Genomic DNA, 26,505 nt, shown 5'->3' with positions numbered 1-26,505 from the left:
CCACCGCACCTCCCTCAGCCCTCCATGCTCAGCCATGCCTCCCACTTGGCCTAGATGACCGAACTTCAAACTGGGGAAATCTAAGAATTTGTTTTTTGTTGCAGGGACAAATTAGTCATTTTGCTAGGCCACATAGGGTGTGATGCGACTGCTTCCAAACAGCTACTCCTCAAATTTTTTTCATATATATATATTTGCACACAGTTGACAGCTAGCGATGATGAACAAACTGAGATCACATGCTGAGATAATTCAAAAATGGAGACCGGGGATTATGTAAACACGAATAAGGAGATGGAATGCTGAGATAATTGGAGAAAGAACTATTACTGAGAAGCATAGCAATGGACGAAGATTACAATGTCGCTTTGCATCTCGCCATCCACAATGCTGAAGGCCTCCATATATAATTACCCGAATAGTTATCCTTCTATTCGCGGAGGGATTTATCGTGCTGTATATTGGGTTAAACCGGATGACAAGTAGTTCGTTATGAAGAATTCTGGGGAATATGGTGGGTTCTTTAACTTGAAGGACCGCTGCTTAAGGCTGAAGGGCATATAGTAACAAAATTATATATCAGTGAAGTCTAATCTCCAGGAAATGTTTGTTAATTTGTTTTATTCAAGTATTTAACATAAAGAATTCGTAACAAAATTATATATCAAATATTCCCTCTTGGAACTTCAGTACAACCATGAAGATCAGCAGATGAATAACACACCATATATGATAAATAATACTAATCACACCATATAAATCTTGGAATGTAATCAGCAGATCATGCTTTTCCACTAGTCCTCCATGCATATATACTTTGGATATACAAATCACGAAATATCAAATTTAAGAGAGAGGCGCGATTATTTTGAGAAAGTATTGCCACTCAGAAAGTACTCTAGCTAGCTAGCATTAATCAAGTGTTCCTCCAGAAGAGGGCAATTCGCGCGGCGGCATGCAGCCATCTTAGCACTGATAAACACCACTACTCGAGATCACGTAATTTATAAGCTGGGAGAAGAAGATAAACAGAGTTCATTTTTTTCCAAGATTGTGACGAAGGTTGATCATGATCTAGCGTACTTCATCCTGGACGTACATAACATTAAGTAGTTAACTTAAAAGAAATATGAAGATAACCATGCATCTTAATTTAACTCGCCCAACAACTGATCAACATCTACATATAACGTCGGGCCGGGAATCTTTCAACGTAGTCTTTGTAAAACCTTCCTTTTGACATTGAGATATAAAAACCTGGGTCCCTGGCTAATCGGTGGCAAGCATGGTTGAGGTTAACGTAAAAGGCAGTACTTCCTTTTTATTTTTCTGAAATATATATTGGTTCGGTAGCTATTAGAAGATTTAACTATTAAAATATAAAATGGCATCACAATGAATTAGCTAAATTGCTATAGTCACTTTCAAAATAATTTTTAAATTTAAAAGTAACTATTTATACATCAAATACATTTTATATCAATTATTTTTCTCTCCTTTTTAAATGACAATTGAAAAAATATAATTAGAATATGATTATTAATTAATATATAATATTATGAATAGTAAAATATGATAAAATAAAATAAATTTATAATTAAAAAAATTAAAATATTTTTGAAATTATTAATTACTTATTACTATATATATAATGAATAAATAAATAATCTAATGTGAAAATTTGATATGAATAAGTAAAATTAAATTTATCTTATTTTATTTTATTATCATATAATAAAAAAATAATTATTTTAACGTAGAAATTTATGTCAAAAATTAAATTTATTTTATATTCATAAAAATATATTTTAATTTTAACTAATTCATTAAAAGTGTTAACTTGGACTTTGACAGCACCTTGACCCTAGCTAACTATTTTAATTTGTTTGACTTGTGGTTCCAGTCGGTGCATGCATTAATCACGGCCGTCAACAATAAGACATGATAATATGTGCCTTTCGGCTTTGTTAATTGACACATTCTGGTGATTGATCGCACAACGTCCTTTAAACTAGAGCCTCTATTTTGAGACTTGAGAAAGTCGGTTCTTTTTTCTTTTTTCCCAAAAGTTAAAGTACTTCTTTAATAGCCCACCTACCCCAGTTGTGTTCGGAATGAGTTGTTCGATCTATTGAATTACCAAAACCGTTGGTTTGCCAAAAGTACAAGGAAAAATGGAACAAGAAACCACGAGATACCAATATAATTAATAAAGTGATCATATGCCAAACAAGATGCCAACGCATTCAAAAGTCTAAGCTCTAGGGAATATTTCTTGAATTTTTTTGGTGGAGAGAATATATCCTCAAAGAAAATTTTTTTTATTAGTTATTATTCACTACTTTAACACTCTTATATTTTATAATACCTCACACTTTATAAAAAAGTTATAAATATGAAAGTATGAAAGTGAATAGTAAACGCTGATGCATAATAAATCTCATCCTCTAATAGTTAGATTGTTTCATACGCCATAAGTATAGTTAGATTGTTTCATACGCCATAAGTATGTCAGAAGCCTTGTGTTATGATCACATTCACATTCACAACCATAATAATCGATCAAAGATATATATAAAGTATTATAACACTAACCTCTTAAGAGAGTAGATCCTCCGATTATGACAAAACGTCGTACAGGCTTAATGAGACAATATGTTCTTGCCAAAGGGCTTGTTAAGCCATGCTTTCCAGCTGCTACTTCGCTTTTTAGCTATCATCTCCGACCTCCCTTCTGTCATCTGTGGCTGCCTCTGCTTCTTGCACAGCACAAAGTTCCTCCCCCCTCGGGATCCTATCGATTCCCACGGATTTAAAGCTACAAAAAAGTTACAAATATAGAAAAAATAGACTATAAGAAATAATATGCATGGGAAACAAAAAATTCTATGAAATCTTTGTCCATCAATACATTGAAAGCAAACATATTGTTCGCTAATGGACAACATAAAGGAGCAATATTCGATTAAAATTCAAAAGAACCGAGATTTAACGAAGTGGGGAAACGTGACATGAATACCATCGAATCCCGCATCGGAGCAATACAGAATGAAATCATTGACATCGGAACCAAGAACCGGAAGCCGGCCTTCACGGGCATAGGTCTTGAGAGCAGTGTCAATGACGCCAGCGACAAGATCATTCTCATACACCACAAACCTCAATGGTCCTGCGCTCCCAAGAACATTGACTGTGATCAAGAATCTGTTATTCTTCTGAACCTTCACGCGTTGAATATCATTGTTAATCTTCCTGGGCTTCTGCGACACCGTCTTCTCCGAGATGACGTTCTTCTTCATCTCTTTTCTGTTTTTTTTATTCGTCTCTCTTTTTCTTCTCTGTTTGGATTCTAAATTTCCTTGGTTTCAAAGACACAAATGGATTATGGAACTAAACTACATACGTTGATTTTTCCTAGAGGGAGAGGGAGAGGGAGTGTCGGAGGTGCCGGGGGGGTGGTGTTTAGGGGTCCAGGCCAAGGCAGCGATAATACCAGGCTTGTTTGCAGGAACCAAAGGAGGAGGAGGAGTAAGTGGAGGGCAACGCGTGTGGCGTACGCGCAGTTGCCCTCGGAGAGACAGGAAGGAGAACGTGCATGAAAGAAAGAGATGTTTCCACCATTCAAGAATCAAGAATGCGTAGAAAGAGAGTCAGAGACTTGCGGGGTTTGTATAAAGGAGAAGAATATAATATCAGCAGATGGAGAAAACCCTGGTTTGGGTTGCAAACTTGCAACAGCTCAGAAACGGACTTGGCTTTTTATGGGATGGCGGCCAGCTTATTTGTGCTACATTTTTATATAATATACACACGTACACATCATTCGTATACGCATACAAACATACGCTCTAGAACGACAGATAAAAATTACGTACAAACATAAATTTACAAACAAGGGAATTTTACACTGTATATAAAATTTTAAAATAAAGATTTTAAATAAATTTTAAAACTTATTTAATATATGACATCAAATTACATCATCGTGCAAGTTTATTTTTTAGATATCTCACTTTGTACATAGAGATACTCTCCAATTCAAACGCTTTATTTTACTTCATTGAATTGAAAATCATCTCACTTCACTAATGACAAAGTGAAGTTCTCGCAGTGATGGAGTCCACTGGGAAAGAAGCTTGCCAGTTGTGGTGAGGTGAGAAAATGATCGTGGTGGCAAGTAAGCATGTTGTGAACGAAGGAGGGTGGCGAGATGATGTGGCAAGGGCCTTCCATGGCTGAAGAGTGCCTCAGCCACTTCGTGGGCAAACAGCTCGTGGCAAACAGCTTGTGGTCAAGAGAGGGTGGCGAGATCCTCCATCCTTGGGCGAAAAACTCATGGCGAGATTCGGAATCCGCTATTGTGCAACCGGTGGGGAAGGTCCCACCAGCACTTTCTTTTGTCGGGGACCATCACGTCGGCGATAAAAAATGCCAGCATGTCCAGTTGTAGCCACTGGCAGCCTAAGCAGAAAACGACTGGTGGGGAAGCTGGCGGTGACTGAGTCGCCTGGACAATCGATGGACACCTTACTGATGACAAAAAACGCCAGTCAACCTAGTGTTGGCCGGTGGTGGCCCTACCCGCCAACAAAAGCCACCGGCAGGGCCTCTTTGGGTGCACAACAATTTGCACCCACTGTTCGCCTTCCCTTCATGGATGCACTCTGTGGTCATGGCCACCATGGCTCGGGGCCACAACAAGCACGACTTTTGTGGGTTAGTGACCATTCTCACTGCAGCAGAAGGCACCGACAGTCACTAAGCTCACGATTGGAGGCTCACGGTGTTTCGTGCACCTTTAATTCCACTATGCATGCAGTGGGTGGTGCATGTGATACGTGCACAGTGCAAAAGTTAATTTATAAAACAAAATTATAACTAGACGTGGGACCCACATGTATCAAATCTCTAAAAGTTAAAACCATCTCATCTCACTTCCTAATCCAAACACACACAATTTTTAAAAATCATCTCATCTCATTTTAACTCAGAAATCTCATTATTATTCATAAATCATCTCAACTCATCTCATCTTTAAATTCAAACGAGCCAGAGCAAATCTATCGTTTTTCATGAAAGATACGTGTGAAATGGGTTTTAATTTTTAATATTTAATGTTCGAAAATTTCAGGCCACAACTTTTTCTTTTCATACGTGCGTGGGGTTTGAATCTAGTTCTCTCATTTATAAATAAGGCTTTATGCCATCTGATTCAAAGGACATTAGCCAGGCCACAACTCTAACGGTTTGGATTAAAAAATCTCTCAATTCATCTAATTTAATTATTACAATTATATCAAATTTTTATATAAAATATAATAAATAATTTCACTTTTTTAAATTTTAAAATAATTATAATATTAAAAAATAATATTCTAATAATATTTTATTCAAATTTCAACTTTCATCTCAACTCATCTTCATCTCATATCAACTCACTATCCAACCTCTCTTGAACTTTAGATCAGTTTGTACCAATAATTCTAAAACATTACATGTACCTCTCTTAAAAATACAAACGGATGTATTTTTTATTAATTTACCTAGTAAAGAATATGAGACAACACAATAGATAAGATGAACGGATATAAATCACCTACCAAATATATATATAGGCGGGTAGCATGGGACGGAGAAAAAATGAAAGTGATGTGGAAGAGCAGGTGGTGATTATGGTGGCGGCATGCGATATATTTCGAGCCTACGTTTTGAATTAAGATTTATTAGATATATGGAGTAATATACAAATAGAAAATGGACATTATTGTTGTATTATATGTAAAGCTTGTCCTATTGAACTGCGTATGTATGGACGGTGCTGAGTGTCGTTTATTTTGTGACTTAAGAATATGGCACGTCGGAACGTCACAGTGCAGCTTGCGTTCTTCTCAATTAACAAATATCATTAAGTAAAGGTTTGATTACCAATTGACCCGAGATTTCCTACACTCCACCATCATTCAGTTTTTTTTTTTTTCAATAAAGATTTAAGATTTCTACTTTTTTCCTTGGGGAGAGCCCTATTTGACTATCATATTTGACACTCATTAGCAATTTTAATATATGTTTTCAATAATTTTAAATTTTTCTAAATGAAAAAAAAAAAAAAAAAAAGAGAAATTTTATTAATATTGGTTAAGTAAAGTGGACGCTAAGCATCATTTTCCTTCAGTTATTGATTCATAGACACAGAGTTGGAAACCAATTATCCATAAATTCTTCTCCTCAGTAATCAACGCGGGAGGGACTAAAGAGTAATAACCCCACCTTATTATTTAATTTTAAAATATCAAGTGACATTTGCCAAACATATTACGTACCATATTTTGTCACCATATGGTTGTAGAAGCCATAAATAACCTTTGAGGAGTTGTTCAAAAATGTTATTTGTACATATCTTGTGCTAATTATATCGATTAAGCAAATCTCACGTTGGTGGTATTTTAAGAAAATGATTCTATGCCATCTAAATTTGTCCTTTCAATTTGACCACTCATATATTTTATTTATTTTTTAAAATTTTTTTACTTAATAATTAAAGAGATGACTATTAATATATTGATTTTTTAAAAAAATATTTAAAGCTGTTTAAAAAAATATTTAAAAGAAAAGGAAAAAATTAAAAAAAAATTTACACTCGAGGCACATCAAGTGAGCAAACTTGGGTGTCATAATAGCACTACCCAATATTTTATTCTAATCACGCTTGTATTTTTTTTAAAATTTTGAATAAAGTCAACTGCTCTGATAATTAGATAAAATATTAAAGATAAAGATGAGATGAGTTTAAGAGATATACATAGAATGAAAAATTCTAGACATAAATCTCACACCTATTTTAAAACATATCATTTTATTTTTTTACCCATATAATGAAAATGATTCCAGATATATTTGTAAATAAAATAAAATAAAAAGGTAAAATAATATATTTTTAAGTGAGTGTGCAAGGTGTGAGACTTATTAATAGTACGGCTCACATAGAAAATATAGAAAAAAACAATGCATACAAATAAGAGGGCATCTATACATAATAGAAAAACCATCAACTTACAGTCTAACTTACAGTCTTACATCACGATCGCTAGAAGTTTGCCTCCAAACGGCAAATGAAGTTAATTAGGTAGGTTTGAGAAGTGAGATGAGAATTTTAAAACATTTAGGTGGCATGTTCTCAAGCCACCTATTGGAGTCAATTGCTTCTGCTCTTCCAAATCACCTCTCTCTCTCTCTCTCTCATGCAAGAGCTTCTTTTTTTCAACATTCGCATTTTTGCAGATTCTATTATGCTTGTGTACTACTAGATTTTTTTTATATAAACAGAGTAAAAAAGGCTCAAACTAGAAAAGAGGTCAGTCAAGTCACTCTCTGTATTTAGCAATATTGACCAGAACAGCAGACCTGCAATTATTCCACAATTAATAAGTTATTTTTCATTAGTCCCTCACCAACGGTAGGATATTCTGGGGATAGGTGCCACTCTCCATCCACCAAGAACTTGATTTCGTACCTTCAAACCATAAATTGACGGTTCAGAAGAAGAAGATGATGAAGATGCAGGAGTGAGTTTTAAGTGTGGCTCAGTTGAATGGTACCTTCCAGGTCTTAGCATCAACGTTGCTGAGAAATTGGTGAAAGAACCAGTGTATTCTGGTGATAAGTGCTCTCCTTGACTCCATCCGTCGAAGGTTCCCATTACTTGCACACTCTGATCCACAAATGAAAATTGAAGATTTTCTTCATCCCAAATAAGAAAGATTTGGATTGCAATTAGATTTGCTTTCCTGTAATGATTTAGTATTTTTAACCAAGTTACATAAATAAATGGAACAAATTGCATTTTTTCATCCTAAACCACTGGGTTGTTTGCAATGTCCACCTAAACTTTGAACTTTTTGAGTAATCAATCTCTGAGCTATGTGATCAGTTGCCACACTCCTCATTCTTAAAAATTTTACTTTTAATAGACAATGCAAAATTTTGCAGTAGATCATAACAATTTTAATTTGAATTAAAAAGAAACGGGTCATCTTTGTAGAATTTTAGAAGTCCTCCCCCGAAACCTGAACAAAATTTTTATAGTTTAACTTCTTTTTTTGGCAAATTACTAAACCCACAATAAGTTTTGAATCTAATAACCACCCTCTCTATTTTATTCTCACAGGCGTAGGAGGTGTGCTAATAGAGCTAAAAAGGAGAGAGCTCTATTGCTCTAGAATCACACCAAAGCTCCACGCTAAGCAATCCTAAAAGTAACTTATCAGAACAGAGGGCTAAGCATATTTATGTTATAAGATTTCAAGATTATAGCTCAACCTTCATCTTGAACTGAAGTGGCCAGTGTCATTATAAATTAATATGTTCTGATTACCTAATATAAGTGACACCCCTTTCATGAGCAAAGAAAAATCCAAGGTGTGTATTAAGAGCATGCTTACCTCAGCCATGCCACACCAGAATAAGGAAACCTCCTTGGATTGCGCACCATCCACATCCTTTATCTGTTCCTTCAGCTTTTCACGTACAGCTTTATACAGACACAAAGGCAACCAAATTATTAAGAGTACAATTTGTCTTCCTTCCCTAGACAGTCAAATAAGACAGGAAATTCTTCCACAGAAACAAAGTGATATCTTTAAGGCCTCGTTTGCTTGTCTTCCATCCCTAGACCGTCAAGCAAGACAGGAGATTCTTCAATAAAGCCCAGTAGAGAGTTATTCATGTAGAGGTATCATAAGAAAGTTATTTGTGTGATTAAGTGCATCATGCCCACCAGAGACTAAGAATCTCACAACTCGCATTCACTAACACAGGCACAAATGTTTGTATGTATATACACGCATCACATCCATCAAAGAAAGCACCAAATCAAATTGGCAGGACTTGGTTAGAAGTGAAGAAATATGTCAATCTGAAGCAAGAAGATGGGCATGAGCATACCTTCTATACGGGAAAGAAGGTGAGATTGAATGTATCTCCCATTAATCTTTCTTGAACCTGCTGGAATGGAAGATTTAGCTATTTCTTCTGCAAGTGTGACCAAACCCTGTCCATGCAAATCAAATTAAAGAATCTTAATGTCAGAAGTTTAGATGTTAATTTTCATGAGATGAATGAAAAGAAAAGCTTTAGCGTAATGCCACTGAAAGCATGTAACAAGAACAAATTAAGGTAAAGACTCTGAAACTATACGTACAGTTAAGAATCAATTTTTGACAAGTCAGATTCTTAAAGCTGGAAGCAGTCCCTATATGCTAAGGAACAACTGTAGGTTCAAGTATTCCGGAAATTTATATATCCACAAAAGAAAAAAGCTGAACTATTATCTTTCAGTATGCTTTAGGGTAATGTTATAAGATCTTGTTTACATAATGTTATTGCTCAAGTGGTGAGACTGCCAACAATGAAACAGTCTGATCCTGATATATTGTTTAAGCAATCATTGGAAGTAGGATCAGACAATATTTAGTCAAGCCACTCCACTCAGCCAGAAGGTGCCATCTTGAACCATTTCAGCAGACTATAGATGCTACATGTACTTGATATAATACTTACTATTCTAGCAATATAGATGCTAGAGCATTTAAAATGTTGCTTGTATTACAGAGAAATACAAACTTTCTTTTTTAGGCAAGAAGACAGAATTTACACTATACAGATGATGTTTGAGAAAGTCGAATATGGAATGAAGAATGTTGACCTAATTGAGACTTGGATTATTCAAATGTCAAGCCATAACCTCGTGACAGACATCATAGATTAATAACAGACCTGAATTTCAAGTTCCATGACAGCAAGTTCACTTTTGAAACTTACCAACGCGTCCTCCTTTATGTACAACTGCATAGATCAGAGATTAAAAGAAGATGTGGGTCTAAAGGCTTTTCTTATAAACAATAATCTGATCAAAATTCTGCTGCTCTAAGTATTTGCTTTGGATCTCAGAAGCGTCCATTTGCACCCTTCCAATCAGAGATGTTAGGAACAATTTTTTACATGGTATCATTTTGCATTAACTAAAGTTTCTCTTCATATGTTTTTCATAGACAAGCATAATGAGCCGTGAAAATGGCCGAGTGTCAGATTTATATTCTACTCAGCAAACTAAAAATGCTTCACGTCAGATATCAATGCTAGAGGCCTAGCATAATTTTTTATGCATGTCATGGAATTATTTATTTAATAATTCATATTTTTTGAGGCATTAGACAAAAGCATTGGATTGTTCAGGAATCTTCCACACTTGCTGTTGTGATCTCTGACTTGTCCTCTACCCTTTTAGGCCTCGTTTGTTTTCATAGTTCATCTCAACTTATCTAATCATTACAACTTTTCCAAATTCTCACATTAAATAAAATAAACAATTCAACTTTTTCAAATTCAAAAACAAAAATATTATAACTATTTTATTCAACTTTTTAACTTTAATCTCAATTCATCTCATCTCATCTCATCTGCAAAAACAAACGAGGCCTAAAGCATCAACCCCACACATTATACATGCTTCGCAGCTGGTAAGCCAATGTAAGGGTTTTGGGGGAAGGTGTGTTTCAGGACAAAGGAGTTGAACCAAGGTATAGTATCCAAGCCCATTTACTTTCTCTTGTATTGACCTAGGAGTACAAAGGTCCTGGTGGAGGACTGCTGTAGAACCCCATATGCTGTGCATGCTTGGACTGAGGATTCTATTTTGAGGGTTGGGCATATTGGGTTGGGGCTGTTATCAGAGCCATCCCAAAGGGGCATTCTCTATTATTTCGTAATTCTCAAGCCATGTTCACCCGTGCCATAACACATAAATGGCTTTGTGGGCTTGCGCAGTAGTCATAATTCTTCTGCCATTCAAAAACCAAAGGTATTGCAGTGACATTTTCTCTGCAACCCGTCCCCTCCCCACGGAGAGAGAGAGAGACAGAGACAGAGCAGACAAATGAAAAGATCTTATGTGGAAATTATATGTCTCTATTGCTATACAAGCCATCACTGTGCAATTGTTCTTGAATCAGAATGTAACCACACCAGTTACAACACTAGCAAAGCTGACTTTAGATCTTAATTTAGGAATATCTTGATAGGCATACCATGTAAATATCTACAAACCTGTCGTTTGAGAAAGCGATTTTGTTGATTTGCTTCACTTAATTTTTTAATGAGCCTTTCTCTTTCAGAATCAGCCAACAGTGACTTCAGCTGACATATAATTACCATATGCATTAGCTCTAAATATCTAAAAGGAGTAATATGTATGCTAGTCACAATAAAGTCAACAATAATATGTGTCAACAACAATAACTAAGCGTTTTAAGCTAAGCTGATTGGGTTATTACTGTGCAATAATTTTTAACATGTGTTTTTCAATACTGATGTGAGATCAAAGTACTTTCGTAGTTTTACTCCAAATTATAGCTCATTGGAAACCCCAAAGGAAATCCCAGTTTACAGTCTCTCATTTTCAAACTCAATGAGATAAAACCAGACTACAGCCCAGTCATGAAGATATATCACTACTAATAATACAGGGGTCATGCAAGGATCCCCATTAGTTTTCCTGTTTTAACTTTTAAGTTTGATATATCGATAAACTACTTCTAATCTTTCCAAATATTTTTTTTTTGTAACACAGAAATTAATTGAGGGAGAGAGGAAGTCTAGTGTCAACCAGAAGTAAATTATAGGTTCTTGAGTGAATAATATTCCATTTCAATAAATGTATCCAATATGTAAGAAAGAATGAAATTTGGATCTAAAGAACAATCCATCAATTTTTTATTTACTTCCCATCTCCAAACATGTGCCAGTGGCAACCAAGAGATTGAGATGAAACTATGCAACTTTAAAGAGATCGAGATAAGTGATCATTTCTGGAAGGTGGATCAAAGAAGAACACATTTCATGTTTTCAACTCATCATAAAATAACTATATAAATAAAACGTGACTTTACCTCGTCACTTCCTAGTGGTTGAGCAAGAACTTCCTCTGGCATTTCAATTGCATCATCACTACTAGAATAATCTTCTGACTTTAGCGATGAAGACTCCTCCAAACTAACAGACATTGAATATCTTCTCCAGGACATATGGGCCATAGGATGCTTTCCAGTAGAAGATTGATGTGAGTGAGTCAACCTTTGGTAGCCCATTCTCAAATTCCAACCAGCTACATTATATGGAAGTTTGTGAATATTTTCCCCACCTGATGTTCTCGGATTTCTTAAGAACCATGTCACGTGTTTGTCCAGGCAATGCCTATACAGATCATAAAGAAAGTGAGTTGGATTCAGAGTTGATCTCAACTCATTTCATCTCATCTCATCTAATTATTACAACTTTTCCAAATTTCCACACAAAATATAATAAGCAATTCAACTTTTTCAAATCCCAAAACAATAATAATATTAAAAAATAATATTCTAACAATATTTTATTCAACTTTCAACTTTTATCTCAACTCATCTCATCTCATCTCATCTCATTTCAACTCACTATCCAAACCTCACCTTAAAGGAACAAAAGGATCATATTACAAACAATTAACACTTACTAAAATCTGAAAAGAAAAAACTGAAAGAACTACAGAAAAAGTCGTCAAACAACTATTACTAAAATAATTGAAATCATAAAATTTACTATCACTAAAGTCGGTAAAATTTACTTTTCTGGAAGACATCACTGATCTAATGTATTAAATGAATGTCAAGGAGGCCTACCTTGCAGTGCCTAAATCCATGTATAAGAGTTTCTACTGAAAAATAGCTGCAAGAAGATGATAATATCAGTATCTTGATACACAGCAGCAATCATGCTAAATCTGAGTAATGGTATCTACGTAATTAAAAAAAACGCACATTAATCTTATGTGACATTCTTCCTGCTAGTACTTATACCAAATTTTCTGAAACAATCTAAAATATAAATCACAACAAATGCCATTTTTATATAAATCCAGCACCCAATTTTTTACTCTCGCAGTCATGCAGATAACAAAATAGCTTGAACTAGAAGTCCAAGTCTACAATAGGTCCAGTTCAATATTGCCTCATCTATTGTTTTATTTATCTTTAGTTGATATCAGATATTTTTCAGCTCATATGGTGTAGCTTAGGAGTCTTGATTTTGTTATTAGAAGTTTAGTATCGAGTAAGCATCTAGGGCAGTAAATGGTGTAACCTTATGCTATTTTCGTGCTGAAGAAGCTGGTGTCGACGACGCCACAATCAAGTTTAGTTCTACTCTTGCTTGTAATGAGATGCCAAAATCACCAATTTGAGAAGAAACTTTAAACTCATTTTCTTCCTAAGGCCTATCTTTATTTTTGCACACTACTGTATTGGACACCAAATTGATGCAGAACGAAATCAATGAAAGAAAAATAAAGATAGGCCTTGGGGAGAAAAGGCGTGTAACATTTCTTCTCCAATGGTTGATTGTGGCGCTCATCACAACCAAGGGTCCAAGAGTAGGCAAGTCACACCTAACACAGTATTTTTGACTGATTTAGAGCACTAGCATTGGATTATGCATCTGCATATGCGTCTACATATTTACATAATATGACCTTAAATTGAACTGCATTGGATTATGCATATCCAAAAATTTGCATAACTATGAACAGTGTTTCTACAAATTTGAAGATGCACTGTTCACTCCTCAAATCTTATTTTACTACTTTTTTCACTCTCCTCCCCCTCTCTCTCTCTCGACACCAACAGAAACAAACTCTCTCGAAACATTTCTTTTTCCTTGCTCTCTCTCTCTCTCTCTCGACACTAACAGAAAGGAATCCAAAAGAAAAAATAATTTTAGGAAAATAATAAATAATAATATTTTTTTATTATTTAGTTCAAAGATGCATAATTCAATGTGAAAATTTTCCTTAATATGCAAAATCAATCTCCAAAATATGTGATTTTGTATATGCATATAGAGAAACCAATGCTAGTGCTCTGAGAAATGAAAATAGCGTAATGTACACCACATAGCCTTAGAGGCTTGCTTGATACTGAACTTCTGCTCAATAACAATAACAAAATAAAGACTCCTAAGCAAAACCAAATGAAGTGAACATAGATCAGATACTAACAAAACAGAATAGCATATAATAAATTAACGCAAATAACATAATACATAAGATAATATTGAACTGGACTTTTGGGCAGAGTTGGACTTCCAATTCCAGCACAAGATGGTTGTCTGCATCACGGGGTCTCCCACGAAGAATTTTAAATGAAGTAGCAACCGTTGAAAAGGAATCTCCAACGCTGAAAACGGTCATTCTTCAAGAAAAATGCAGTAACCAACCCATCTCCATCTACCCCTGTCTCAGATCTTTACCACCAAAAAGGTCATTATAAAAGATATATGTCGCTTAGTTAAGCCAATCAAAAGAATCAGCATTTTCAGCTCTTCTGGACGGAGCACTCAATGGAACAAAGGGGCTTTCCTCTCGAAAAAATTGCAATAACAAAGAAATTTCTCTGAACTTAGGCGCAGGTTTTAATCATCAATCAAATTCACGAATTAGGTAAAAGATGGAAAACCCAAAAACTCACGCGCTCTCTCTCTCTCCCTCTCACACACACCCGCGCGAAACAATCACAATCAAATCGGAGCTTACATACAAACGGAAGCAGAAAACAAACTATAAATAAATGGGCGCAGATGTATAGCCAATAACGAATCAATAATGCTTCATGGAAATTAAATGCACAACTATTTTGAGCGCTTACAAAATGAGTTCAGAGTTCGGTTCGAGGACGGGCTCTTCGAAAGGGCAATCTTCAGGAACAGAGTAGTACTCTTGGTGGCGAAGCGATGATTCTCTGTGTGGCAGCGAGAGCTGGTGGTCCCGTAAAAGTGACACGTGTTAGAAGGTAGTCCGGCCGCGTGGTTCACTGGAAGTGGCCGATCTTTGGGATGGCACAAGACAGATTAGACGGGTGTAATGTCAAACAATTTGACAAGGTATATATAAATTTAAAAAACAAAAAAAAATTTATCTCACTATTAAATTTTTTTTTTTTTTTTTTACATTTTTTGAAGTAAGATTTATTTTTTGAGTAATGCTACATACAGTCGTGGAATGCGCAAACGCCGTGCAGTCGCTTTGAAAAAGAGTGAGGTCCACTATTAAAAAATTAATTTCTTTTCATGTGGGTCCCTTATTTATTCACTTTTTTCAAAACGACTGCACGACGACTGCACGCTCACGATTGCAAGTATCATTTCTCTTATTTTTTTACAAGAACTTAGGACTTATGAGATTTGTCTATTTATACAAATTATTTCTAATCAAAGAATGGGAGAGCACGTGAGAAATACTGTTCGAATTGGATGGCCATGAGTGACAGTGGGCCGGCCCAAAGCCCAGTCAGATAATAAATTCTAACGAGACCCAAAATAACATATACTTCCGTAGGTTAATAAATAGGCTAAGAATGTGATATCAAATTAGGGTAGATTTATTTTTATAGTTCTCCCTAACTAATTATAATGTATTTTCTATCCTTCAACTCGATCGATTATATTCTTTAAAAGAAATGATAGTTTGTAGTTGTGAGTCTACAAACGTCGTACAATTATTTTTAAAAAAATAAATAAATACATGATCCGTATGAAAAGAAAATTAAATTTTTAATAGTAGACTCTATTCTTTTTTAAAACGATTGCACAACTCTTGCATACTTTACGACTATATATAGCATTAAACCCAGACACAAATTGCTCGATGCGAGGAAAAAATATAGTTTTCAAAATAGCAAGGAGATAAAAAGATGAGAGAGAAACGTCCAAAACAATGATAAAGACAATTTCAAGTTCTTAATTGAATTGGAGGCTTTAAATGCAAGAGATAAAAATGTAAAATGTATCTATCATATTTATTATTGTTTATGTAAATATTTACGTTGTGGATTTGTTTTTGTATAATTCATTTATGTACGTAACATTCTCTTTCTTTTACATTTGAGATGTTTAAATTCAAAAAATAAAACTTAGCCAGCTTGATTCAGTCTTAAAGAGGCTAGGCGATTCCTTTTTTATTCGAGTGAGTTTGGATCCCAAACTCATCTCAGCTCATCATTACAATTTTTTCAAATTTCAACACAAAATATAATAAACAATTCAACTTTTTCAAATCTCAAAATATAATAAACAATTCAACTTTTTCAAATCTCAAAATAATAATAATATTAAAAAATAATATTCTAACAATATTTTATCATCTCAACTCAACACAATTCAACATCAAAACATACCCTAATCTTGAATTGAGAGATTCTTGTATATATATATATATATATATATATATATGATTTTTTATATTCCAGGGTATCTTGACAAGGGGACAGCCTTAATAAACTTTTGATTTGGTCATATCTATCTATCTATCTATCTATCTATCTAAATTAACCAAAAGACCAAAAAACACCTTAAAACTAATGGTAGGACTCTTAAAATGATCATAAATCAGACACTATCACATGAGAATTACATGAGCTGCATTAATATATAGAATTTGAAAAACAATTAGTTATTTCTTATATTTAAAATTTAAGGGCAGGTGTGGGGGTGAGATGAGAATTTTGTGTTTTGTTTTGAAGTTTAAAATATTATGTTTTAATATTATTATTGTTGTGAGATTTGAAAATTGTGTATTGGGATTTGAAAAAGTTGAATTGTTTATTATATTTTGTATGGAGATTTGAAAAAGGTGTAATGATAAGATGAAAATTTTATATTTTGTCTTATGTCCCAAACCTGCCCTGTAACGTTAAGATTGTCACGTATGAACAAACCCTCAAAGAAAATAATAATAATAATTCCATTGACCACATTATCACACATTAAAGAATTGATTGCATTAGCTCAACTAATTAGCGCGTATTAATATTCATTTTCGTTGGACTAATATTTTTTGAAAAAAAAATAACATGTCAAAGAGAATCTTGGTAAGGTCCACGTACATGATGATAGAGTTTTGCTAATAAATAATATTATATATATATATATATATAGAAATTGACAGATATATTAACAAAATTAACCAGACTAGCTATATATATATTATTAATCAAGGTGTATGGGTACGTAAGAAAGGACGTTAATTAATTGGTGTGGTTGTAATAAGTGATAACGAGTCAACGACAACATCATCGACGATTTATAGGCCTGCGAGGTTTGTCTCAGACTCTCAGTTAAGGATGAGATGAAATATTTTATTAAAAATATTATTAAAATATTATTTTTTAATATTATTTTTATTTTAATATTTAAAAAATTAAAGTATTTATTATGTTTTATATAAAAGTTTAAAAAAATTATAATAATTATATAAAATAATATAAGATGATATAGTGTAGTTTTATATAATCAAACCACCCTTTTTTCTATCTGATTACGCCAACGTACACGACTCATTGCATGGATTCTGATTATTTGCTGCCAAATCACATCTGAGAATTCGAGGAGTTCAAACTTCAAACACTCGCCCCAGAGAAATGAAAGAAGAGTGATGCTAGAGCCACAGCTGGCTCTAGTATGTGTTTTTTTATGTATTTTTTTTATAATTATTTTTATATAAATGTTTTTAATAATTTTAAATATTTAAAAAAAATAAAATAAAATTATAATATTATTAAAAAACACTTCTTTAATTATGAAATAAAAAAAATTATTAAAAAATACTTCTTTAATCACGAAATAAAATAAAAAAAATAATTTTTTTTTACTTCATAATTAAAGAAGTATTTTTTAATAATATTATAATTTATTTTTTTTTAATATTTAAAATTATTAAAAACATTTATATAAAATTAATTATAAAAAAAAACATATAAAAAAACACATGATAAAACTAACGATAACTTCAGCGGACGCCACCAGGCTCAATCATTTTCTATGAAAGAATACACGTTCAATTAAAAATTGATAGAGCTACTGGATCCAAGAAGAAAAGATACGGGAAAAGGATGGCGGCAGCAAGTTGAACAGTCTAGTTGACTTTCAGGAATTCTTTATTCAAACTATTTAAATAAATTGGGGTGGTTGAGAAGATTATCCTCTGGTTTTTGCCACAAAAAGAACTTGAATAGATATTGGTTGTTTTAATTTAAAAATAAATATAGATAAAAATTATTATTGGGAATATTCATTTTATACACATGATATGGCATCATCTAAACCATATATCTCTCCAAGTAAATATTAGGAACAATCAACTAGAAGTAGCTACACAATGAGTGTAAAATGTACACTGCTATAATAACTTCTCTGTAGCATTACTCTTTAATTAATTTACATAATCGTTTAGGAAAATAATATGTTGGGAATATTTTCAATAATAAATGATCCATGTGCAAACGCTTTGTAAATTAGAATATATATGAAATAACAAGAATAAATTAAAAAAAAGAACTCGATGTTAAAACACGTTGTGATATATATTTTCCTTAGAGTAGATTCTGTTTTCTCCAAATTTAAACTTTAAACGTACACTAAGCTTTTTGATAGTCTATTTTCAAGATACAACGACGTTGATTCCCTTTAATCTCCTTGTTGGTACACACAAAAAGAAATTCTTGAACTCGATATAAAAATAGTTAAAAAGCTAAAGCCCAAAGATAAAAAGAATGAAGAAGTGTTTCTTTAATTTTTTTAGAGTTTGGAGTGACTAATTTTGTGGATGTGGCTCCCTATTTATAGAGAATGAAATGACACTTGTGAAAAATCATAACATAATTAAATGAAACGATATTTGTGAAAAGTCACAATTAAAATGAATGAGCACTTATGAGAAGTCACAACTTCTCAAATATTAGAGAAGACATCGAAAAAGATTTCTAATTCACCAAAAGACATAACCCTTTATTTGGTTGGCAAACGGTTAAAGCTCTTATTCCCAATAGGTATGCATTGGTTTAAATCAACACGGAACATTTTCATTTAAATCTTGATAGTCAAATCGATATATTGATCAATAGTAATGGTTTACATTATTTTTTTACTTAACATCAGATATTTTCATCATTTTTAAGTCTAAAAACCAACATAGTAGACATCAAATATTTTTTACAACCATTTATATAACTATATTTTAAATTATGAGTATTTTTGTAAAATAATTTATAAAAGTAACATTAGTAGGCATGAATAGCAATTCGCGCAAACCATACTTGGGACCGACTCAACCAGACCACAGGGAAAGGCCCCCGCCAACCCGACCCGATTTGACTCACAACTTTCAGATCGAGTCGAACACGTTCTTCTTCTCTGCTTTGGATCATTCATATTCATTTGCAGACCTAAGCGTTCCAACCAGATTTCTCTCCCAACCAGAAAAGTCATTCATTTTTCACAACCACTCCGATTTCATCAACCAACCAAACACACTTTTGCATTGTCTCCTTAGCGTCCTTTGAAATCTTCGTGTTCACCGGCAGTGCCTTCTTCATGATCTGGCTCACGTTCGCAATCGGCAAGAATCGGTCCTGCTCCCAAGGTGACAGCTCATTGGTTGACGTGTTTCTAGCTCTTTCATCGCCTCCTTCAGACTCGTTGTCTAAGTCTTCCATTGAACCTAAAAGTTTTTATTACTGCAGTGCTCTGCAACTCTTGCTCGGCACATACTCTCTCTGCTCGAAGCAGAGGAAGAGGAACCCACTCAATGTTATTTATGTGATGTCCATGACAGATCGTGCTCAATTATACCCATTTTGGGACTAAAGCAATTGGGGAGTTTTGGTTTGTAATATTGAGATCTTGTGTAAGCTTTCGGATTGAGAGTACTATACCATAGAAGCCGTTAAAAATGATGTCGAGATCGCATTTCTTCAGCTTCGTGCTATCGTAGGATTACGAGACCCACTTGCAACATTTCAAGATGACAGCAATTGAGGGGTTTGGTTTGAAATCTTGAGATTTTGCGTAAGCTTTCGAATTGAGAGTGTACTACACTATATAAGCCGTTAAAAATGATGTCGAGACCGCATTTCTTCAACTTCCTACCATCGCAGGATTACGAGACCTACTAGCACCATTTTGGGACAAAAGCAATTGGGGGGTTTGGTTTGTAATCTAGGGTTTTGAGAGAACTGAAGTTTGAATATAAGAAAGTTGGTCGGTTTAAAACTTGAAATCCAAACCTATCATTTATCGAGTTGGTGAACTGAGCATTTAACAACCAGGAAAATGCCGATTCGGGTCTGGTCGGGTCACTCGGGCAACTCAGTTTGCTATGTCATATGCACAAGCCTAAGTAACATCACTTTACATTAATATACTTATTTTAAAACATGATTATAAAAAAATTATAAAAGAATTATGTGTGTATCATTACTCTTGTATTTATCAAAACTCAATTTGTCAAGAGTTCTGTAACTAATCATGTTATCATCTCATAATTTAAAACAAATATGAAAAACATGATAAATTTCTCCATCCCCAGCCCTCCATAATATATATCCTCGAAACTCAATCAGTTATGTTTGTTGCGTTGTGGATCTAATTATTTTGACTAGATGCATGTAATATTTTTAATGAATCGGGCTATTCTGCCGTCTAGAGTTACCTACTCAATCTGACTGCTAGGCCAAATTTAACATTTTATTTTTATTAAACTCACAAATTACCGTGACTTAACGTGATATATCAGATTATAAAATTATTTTTATTATAAAATAAATATAATATATCACATAAATATATATCATTTTGTATACTAACATTTATAAAATCTCTTTATAATTACAATACTTCGATCTCATCTTGATGCCATAGTCCCGAATGGGTTCGCATTACCCGTGCTCGCACCTAAAACAAAGACACCGATTGTTTTTAATTAAGAAAAACAGAAAAAAGAAACCCTCCGATCTTGCGTAAAGAAAAAAACAAATATTTAACATTGACTTGGATACTGTTTTTCTGATAGACTAGCATTGAGACGAGTGGAGATGAATGTTATTCGCATGAGTTATTTTATTAGCAGCCGACCTACTCCACATAAGTAGAATTTTTTTTTTCTTTTTTTAAAGGTATGTGATGTATGACTGTTAAATATAATTTTTTTATGAAAAATATTAGAGAGTACGTTTTGAATTATAAAAAATCTACACAATCTCTATATATTACATTTTTTTAAAATTTTTATTATTTTTTTCTTTTATCAAATATTTAATATATGAGTAATAAATAAAAAAATTGAATTAGTTTAAAATGAATAAACTCAAAAAAAATTTAAAAAAATATTAAAAAATTTTAAAAATTTTAAAAAAAATATGGTGTGTGGAGGTTTGGAGGTTGTGTAGCATTGCTCTTTGAGCTATGTTTGATTTGCCTGATTATGTTTTTTTATTTTTTTACTTAATGATTAAGAAAATATTGTTTAATAATATTGTGAACTTTTTGATTTTTTAAAAAAATATTTGAAAGTGTTAAAAAATGATGAGAAAAAAAACAAAAAATCTTTAAAATTTTTTATTTCACATCAATTTTTTAACACTTTTAAATATTTTTTAAAAAATAAAAAAAGTTTACAATATTATTAAACAATATTTTTTTAATCACTAAGTAAAAAAACCTAGAAAAAAAAAAAATCAATCGGGCAAATCAAATGGGAGCCGAAAATGGATTCCCTAGCACTTTTCTTTTTTTATAGATATTTTATTTGTGCAGAGTTAAAATCATCATCTAATGTTCATTAAAACACTGGCGGCCAATACAAGTATTAATAAAGGAACTAATTAAGTTTACTTCTTTTATTCGAAGGAATAAATATAAGATTTAAATTATGATGGAATCAACTGCCAAGACAAATTAATCGGTACTTTTTTTTTTTAATTGAGGGGGAATTGGCCTCTAAGGTTTTTTCAGTCACTAACAAGATAAAAAGGAATAGTAAAATATAAGTATTTATGCTTAAAAATTGATATGGGTAACATAAACTCTGTATTATTAATAAGATACGATTTGATTGGTAAGATAATGAGATTTTATTGAACATCGAGTTCCAAAATATAATTTCAAATAAAAAATAAAAAAGACAAAATGAGAAATTGAGTAGAAAGAAGCTTCTGAAGTTTAGACATTGTAAAGGTAAAGTCAAGGAAATCATGCCGCGGAGTGAACACATGCACATTGCACAAGACACGAACAAGGGGGCGTCTAGATGCTTTGGACTCGCTAGCCAATTCTGGTCCAAAACCAACATAATCCACTAAGATCCGACTCGAATATAATAAGAAAAATTTTAGACATAAATCTTAAATCTTATACATTCACTTAAAAATATATTATTTTATTTTTTTATCTCCGTAATGAAAATAATTCTAAACATATTTATAAGTAAAATAGAATAAAATAATAAAATAATATATTTTTAAATAAATATGCATAATATGAAGTTTATGGATATCATCGCTTATATAATAATACCCGTTATTCGCATGTCAAACAGTCTTTGGAAGCGCGGTATTTGGCATTAAATCAAGACTATCACCATCTGCGTTTCTACAAAATTTCCAAGACTGACTTGGCTTTTGGTCTTTTGTGGGGTATAAAATATGCACAAGAGGGTTACGTTGATGGAACTCTGTCCAATACCTCTCCAACGAGAAAAAGGGTACCCATACTATAAGCCAGACACAACTTGTCATCCTTCGTAGCCGGCGACTTTCTGCAAATTTTGGAATTTCTCTGAAATGGAGAACATGATGGGTCTGCTTAGAGTTCATATCCAAAGAGGGGTGAACCTTGCAGTCAGAGACGTGAGGAGCAGTGACCCGTATGTTATCATCAAAATGGGAAAGCAGGTAAAAGGATATTTTAAACAGTTTATTTCTGCCTTTGTTGCTTCTTTTTTTGCATTTCTTTGCTCTAGGTTTCTGGGTTGTGATGGGCCATGGCTTTCTTCTTTCTGGAATTTATAAATGTTGTTTTGTGTTAATAGTCACGGGACCTCACTCTTTTATGACTGCAAACGGAGTTATCGTATTTGCGTGTTGTTGGTATTGTATTTGACGTTGAACCCCAAAAGCACTTATTTTCTCTTCTTGCTTTAATTAAAAGCAACTGCTTGCAGATCCTGTTTGCTCTGTTTTTGGGTTTTCAAAATTTACCTAATTGTATCGAATTTAAAGGCCGCAATTTTTGCTATTTCAACCATTTTCTTCCTTGTTGAAGATCTAAAAGTAGTCTTTTTGTGGTTCACCCTTCCTCACAGTGCTAGGCTGCTAGCGAACCCGGCTCTTTGATTAGATGGTCAAATCCGGAGCACAACGATTTGTAGCGTGATTACAGAATTTCTAGTTTCTTTCTGTAGACTGAGGAATATTCAACATGTCGATTCCTTTCTATGCGTTTTCTGAAGATGCGATGTGTTTATATAAGCTAACATAAAATTTATTTTTGATTGCACATAGCTGTCTGGTAATAAATTGTGTGTTAAAAAAAGAGCAAGTATTTGCGCTTTTGATGATAGTCATTTATTTAGTTAGATAGTTTTAGATAAAAATTAAAAGTTAGAATAAAATATTATTAGAATATTATTTTTTTAATATTATTATTATTTTAAGATTTAAAATAGTTAAATTGAGATTTGAAAAAGTTAAATTATTTATTATGTTTTGTTTTAAAAATTAAAAAAATTGATGAGATGAGATGAGATGATTTTTCAATCCAAACGGGCCTTAATAAATTATGCTATCTGTTGCAGAAGCTGAAGACGCGCGTAGTGAAGAAGAATGTCAATCCCGAGTGGAATGAAGATTTGACTCTTTCTATTACAGATCCAATTATTCCAATCAATCTTGTAAGTGATATATTTCTTATGCTGTTGCAATTACATAGAAAACTAAGGTTAAGTTTGTATAGCGAGTTGAAATGAGATAGTTGAGTTAAGAGTGTTTCTAAATCCAAACTGAGCCTAAAATTGGTATTATCACGATTTACATGTACTGTTACAAGGTAAATGAGGTTTCATTTTTCACTCCATGATCATACAAACCGTTCATTAAGAAATAAGGCATTTAAATTATTCCAATGGTAAAGAACTGGGAAAGAATGCGCGTGAGATATCCTGTAAATGAGGTTCATCAATTCCATTCAAGAATGAAACAGTGTCTAGAGCATAACATGCTAACATTTTTGTACCTAGTAACTTAACAATTCGTCCTGACAAAGTCACCATTTTGCTTAAATCCAATTATATTCGTGCATGAAAGAGATTTGAATAAGAACATCATGGAGCACAAGTGGTATATTTACCAATGCACTCTGTTAATTCAAATGAGGGTCTCCTCAAAACATTCAGTTGGCACTAAGACTTGCTGAATTCCATGTGGTTGCAGTTTGTGTACGACAAGGACACGTTTTCTCTAGATGATAAAATGGGGGATGCTGAGTTTGAGATTGGCGCATTTCTAGAAGCTATCAAGTTTCGATTGAAAAACGTTTCGAGTGGAACTATAATTTCCAAAGTACAACCGAACCGGCTAAACTGTCTTGCAGAAGAGAGCCATATTATCTGGATGGACGGCAAAGTTGTGCAAAACATGGTTCTTAGACTGCGAAATGTGGAGCGCGGGGAGGTGGAACTCCAGTTGCAGTGGATCGACGTTCCTGGTTCTCGGGGTTTGTAGATTGCATCTGCTGTGTCAATCAAATATTAGATGCATGCTGTTATGTATATAGGCTTTTGTGATTCAACGCGAGATCAAAAGATCAATATCATCGTTAGTTCTGTAAGATTGTAAGCTTTTTGGATTGAGTAATGCTACCATATTTCTTAATTTATACTACTCACTTTATCTTTTGATGTGACATCATAATGTGATATCACGTGACTTATTAAAAATAAAATAAAAATATAGAGATAAAAAAGTGAGAGTTTTTTAATAGGTGAGAATTTTTTAATAAACTTGAGACAGGGCCGCTATGTGTGGGGGGCTAGCAGCTATTAAAAAAGAAAAAAAAAAAAACCAAGGGCTGATGCCGGTAATGGCCGCAGTTGGACAATATTGACGCAATTCTAACATCTATCTGGCAAACAACGATAGTTCTAATGATTCCCAATTACTTCACGCGTTATTGTTTTAGGAACTATAATTGCTACAACGCTATCAAAAGAATGAAATATTATAATTGTCCATTTTGCCGAAAATGGGATGAAATCTGTAGAGTGGATACAAGAAAGTCTCATAGAAAAAAGTAGCTGTTGGAAGAGTTTCAAATCACTTTCCTCTCCGAGGTGCTGAAAAAACTAACTTTTTTCACTTTCATCTCAATGCAAAATATATATTTATAGATTTATTTTGTTCAAATAGGAAATTGATTAACTGTTGACTCCAACTACTAAAGCCGTTTGACTTTATTGTAGTTGTAAATTTAGATGAAATTATGAACATGTTCCGGTAAGAGCAATCGAGCCCCACTAGCAGAATCCGGACCGTCGGTTAGGCCCATAGATTTGTTCCTGGGCTTCTAAACTTGAGGAAATGGTCGGCTTTGAGTCCAATTTGCACAACTTTCCAGGGTGGAAATCAAGGCTCCGTTTGGAATTTGTATTGAATTGAGATCAATTTACTCTCAAATCATTAAACTTATCTTAATTCAAAACTTTTTTACACGTAAAATCCACAATATTTTTCAACTCAACACCTATTTACATACAAGATTCATAACATTTTTTAACTTCTCATAAATACATCTAAACTCATATTAGGTGAACCCTACAAAATTCACTCTACCATCTAAATTCACTACGATTATAAAGAATCTAATAATTTCAACTCAACTCAACATCCAAATGGATTTAGGTCAGGTTTGGGGGTGAGATGAGACAAAATTCTCATATCATCATTACATATTTGTCAAATCCATATATAAAATATAATAAGAGTAATTTTACATACAACTGGTGAAGTATGTAAACGCCGCATAATCACTTTGAAAAAGAGTAGAGTCTACTATTAAAAAATTAATTTTTTTCTTATGAATCTCATGTTTTATTTATTTTTTTCAAAATGACTACACGACAGTTACACAAATCACAATTACAAATATATTTTCTTATATAACAAATAATTTAACTTTTTTAAATTTTAATATAATAATAATATAAAAATATAATATTTTAAACACTAAAATAAAACATAAAATTCTTATCTCATTCCCTAAATCTGTACTAATCGCGCATCACGAAGCCTTTGTCGTTGTAAAAATGGGAAAAACGGTGACTTCAAAGCCTCGGTTGATCATTGTCATTGTCCTTGACCTTTAGTCCAATCATCAAATAATAGCTTTTTTTTAGAGAAATTTTATGTAAAAGTGTTACATCACATTTATCTAAATTAACATGTGATATATTATTATTAACTTTATATATTAATGTTTAAATATATATATTTAAATAAAATAATAAAAATAATAAATTACATAATTAAGTAAAAGTGTATAATATAATATATAGATATATATATATTTGCAAGGTCCATGGATTCCGTATATACAGCCTAA

The 26,505-nt window shown here is 33.0% G+C and overlaps 3 protein-coding genes across 6 annotated transcripts; 1 reads left to right on the top strand and 2 right to left on the bottom strand.

The window, feature by feature from the left end:
* Window positions 1-1,046: 1,046 nt before the first annotated feature.
* On the bottom strand, window positions 1,047-3,749 carry LOC108987947. The gene is made up of 3 exons (XM_018961029.2): window positions 3,020-3,749; window positions 2,596-2,818; window positions 1,047-1,089 (listed from the first exon to the last, which is right to left on the bottom strand). Exons 1-2 carry the CDS (start codon window positions 3,297-3,299, stop codon window positions 2,643-2,645), a joined length of 456 nt encoding a protein of 151 aa, XP_018816574.1. The 5' UTR covers window positions 3,300-3,749; the 3' UTR covers window positions 1,047-1,089; window positions 2,596-2,642.
* A 3,254-nt stretch (window positions 3,750-7,003) lies between these two features.
* Window positions 7,004-14,828, bottom strand: LOC108988205 (protein PTST, chloroplastic). Of its 4 annotated transcripts, XM_018961378.2 has the most exons (9): window positions 14,727-14,828; window positions 12,708-12,753; window positions 11,943-12,246; window positions 11,101-11,190; window positions 9,772-9,840; window positions 8,941-9,046; window positions 8,439-8,527; window positions 7,596-7,708; window positions 7,004-7,510 (listed from the first exon to the last, which is right to left on the bottom strand). In XM_018961378.2, exons 2-9 carry the CDS (start codon window positions 12,725-12,727, stop codon window positions 7,408-7,410), a joined length of 894 nt encoding a protein of 297 aa, XP_018816923.1. In that variant the 5' UTR covers window positions 12,728-12,753; window positions 14,727-14,828; the 3' UTR covers window positions 7,004-7,407. The 4 variants fall into 4 exon arrangements, with proteins under 4 accessions (XP_018816923.1, XP_018816926.1, XP_018816927.1 ...); XM_018961381.2 differs by lacking the exon at window positions 9,772-9,840; XM_018961382.2 differs by lacking the exon at window positions 11,101-11,190.
* Window positions 14,829-22,564: 7,736 nt separating this feature from the next.
* Window positions 22,565-24,790, top strand: LOC108987956 (protein C2-DOMAIN ABA-RELATED 4-like). Its single transcript, XM_018961041.2, has 3 exons — window positions 22,565-22,802; window positions 23,705-23,800; window positions 24,339-24,790. Exons 1-3 carry the CDS (start codon window positions 22,692-22,694, stop codon window positions 24,627-24,629), a joined length of 498 nt encoding a protein of 165 aa, XP_018816586.1. The 5' UTR covers window positions 22,565-22,691; the 3' UTR covers window positions 24,630-24,790.
* Window positions 24,791-26,505: the final 1,715 nt, after the last annotated feature.

Source organism: Juglans regia, chromosome 1, assembly GCF_001411555.2.
Source record: "Juglans regia cultivar Chandler chromosome 1, Walnut 2.0, whole genome shotgun sequence".
Lineage (NCBI taxonomy): Eukaryota > Viridiplantae > Streptophyta > Magnoliopsida > Fagales > Juglandaceae > Juglans > Juglans regia.
The sequence above is the reverse complement of the archived record's forward strand: the minus strand, read 5'-3'. Positions and strand labels throughout refer to the sequence as shown.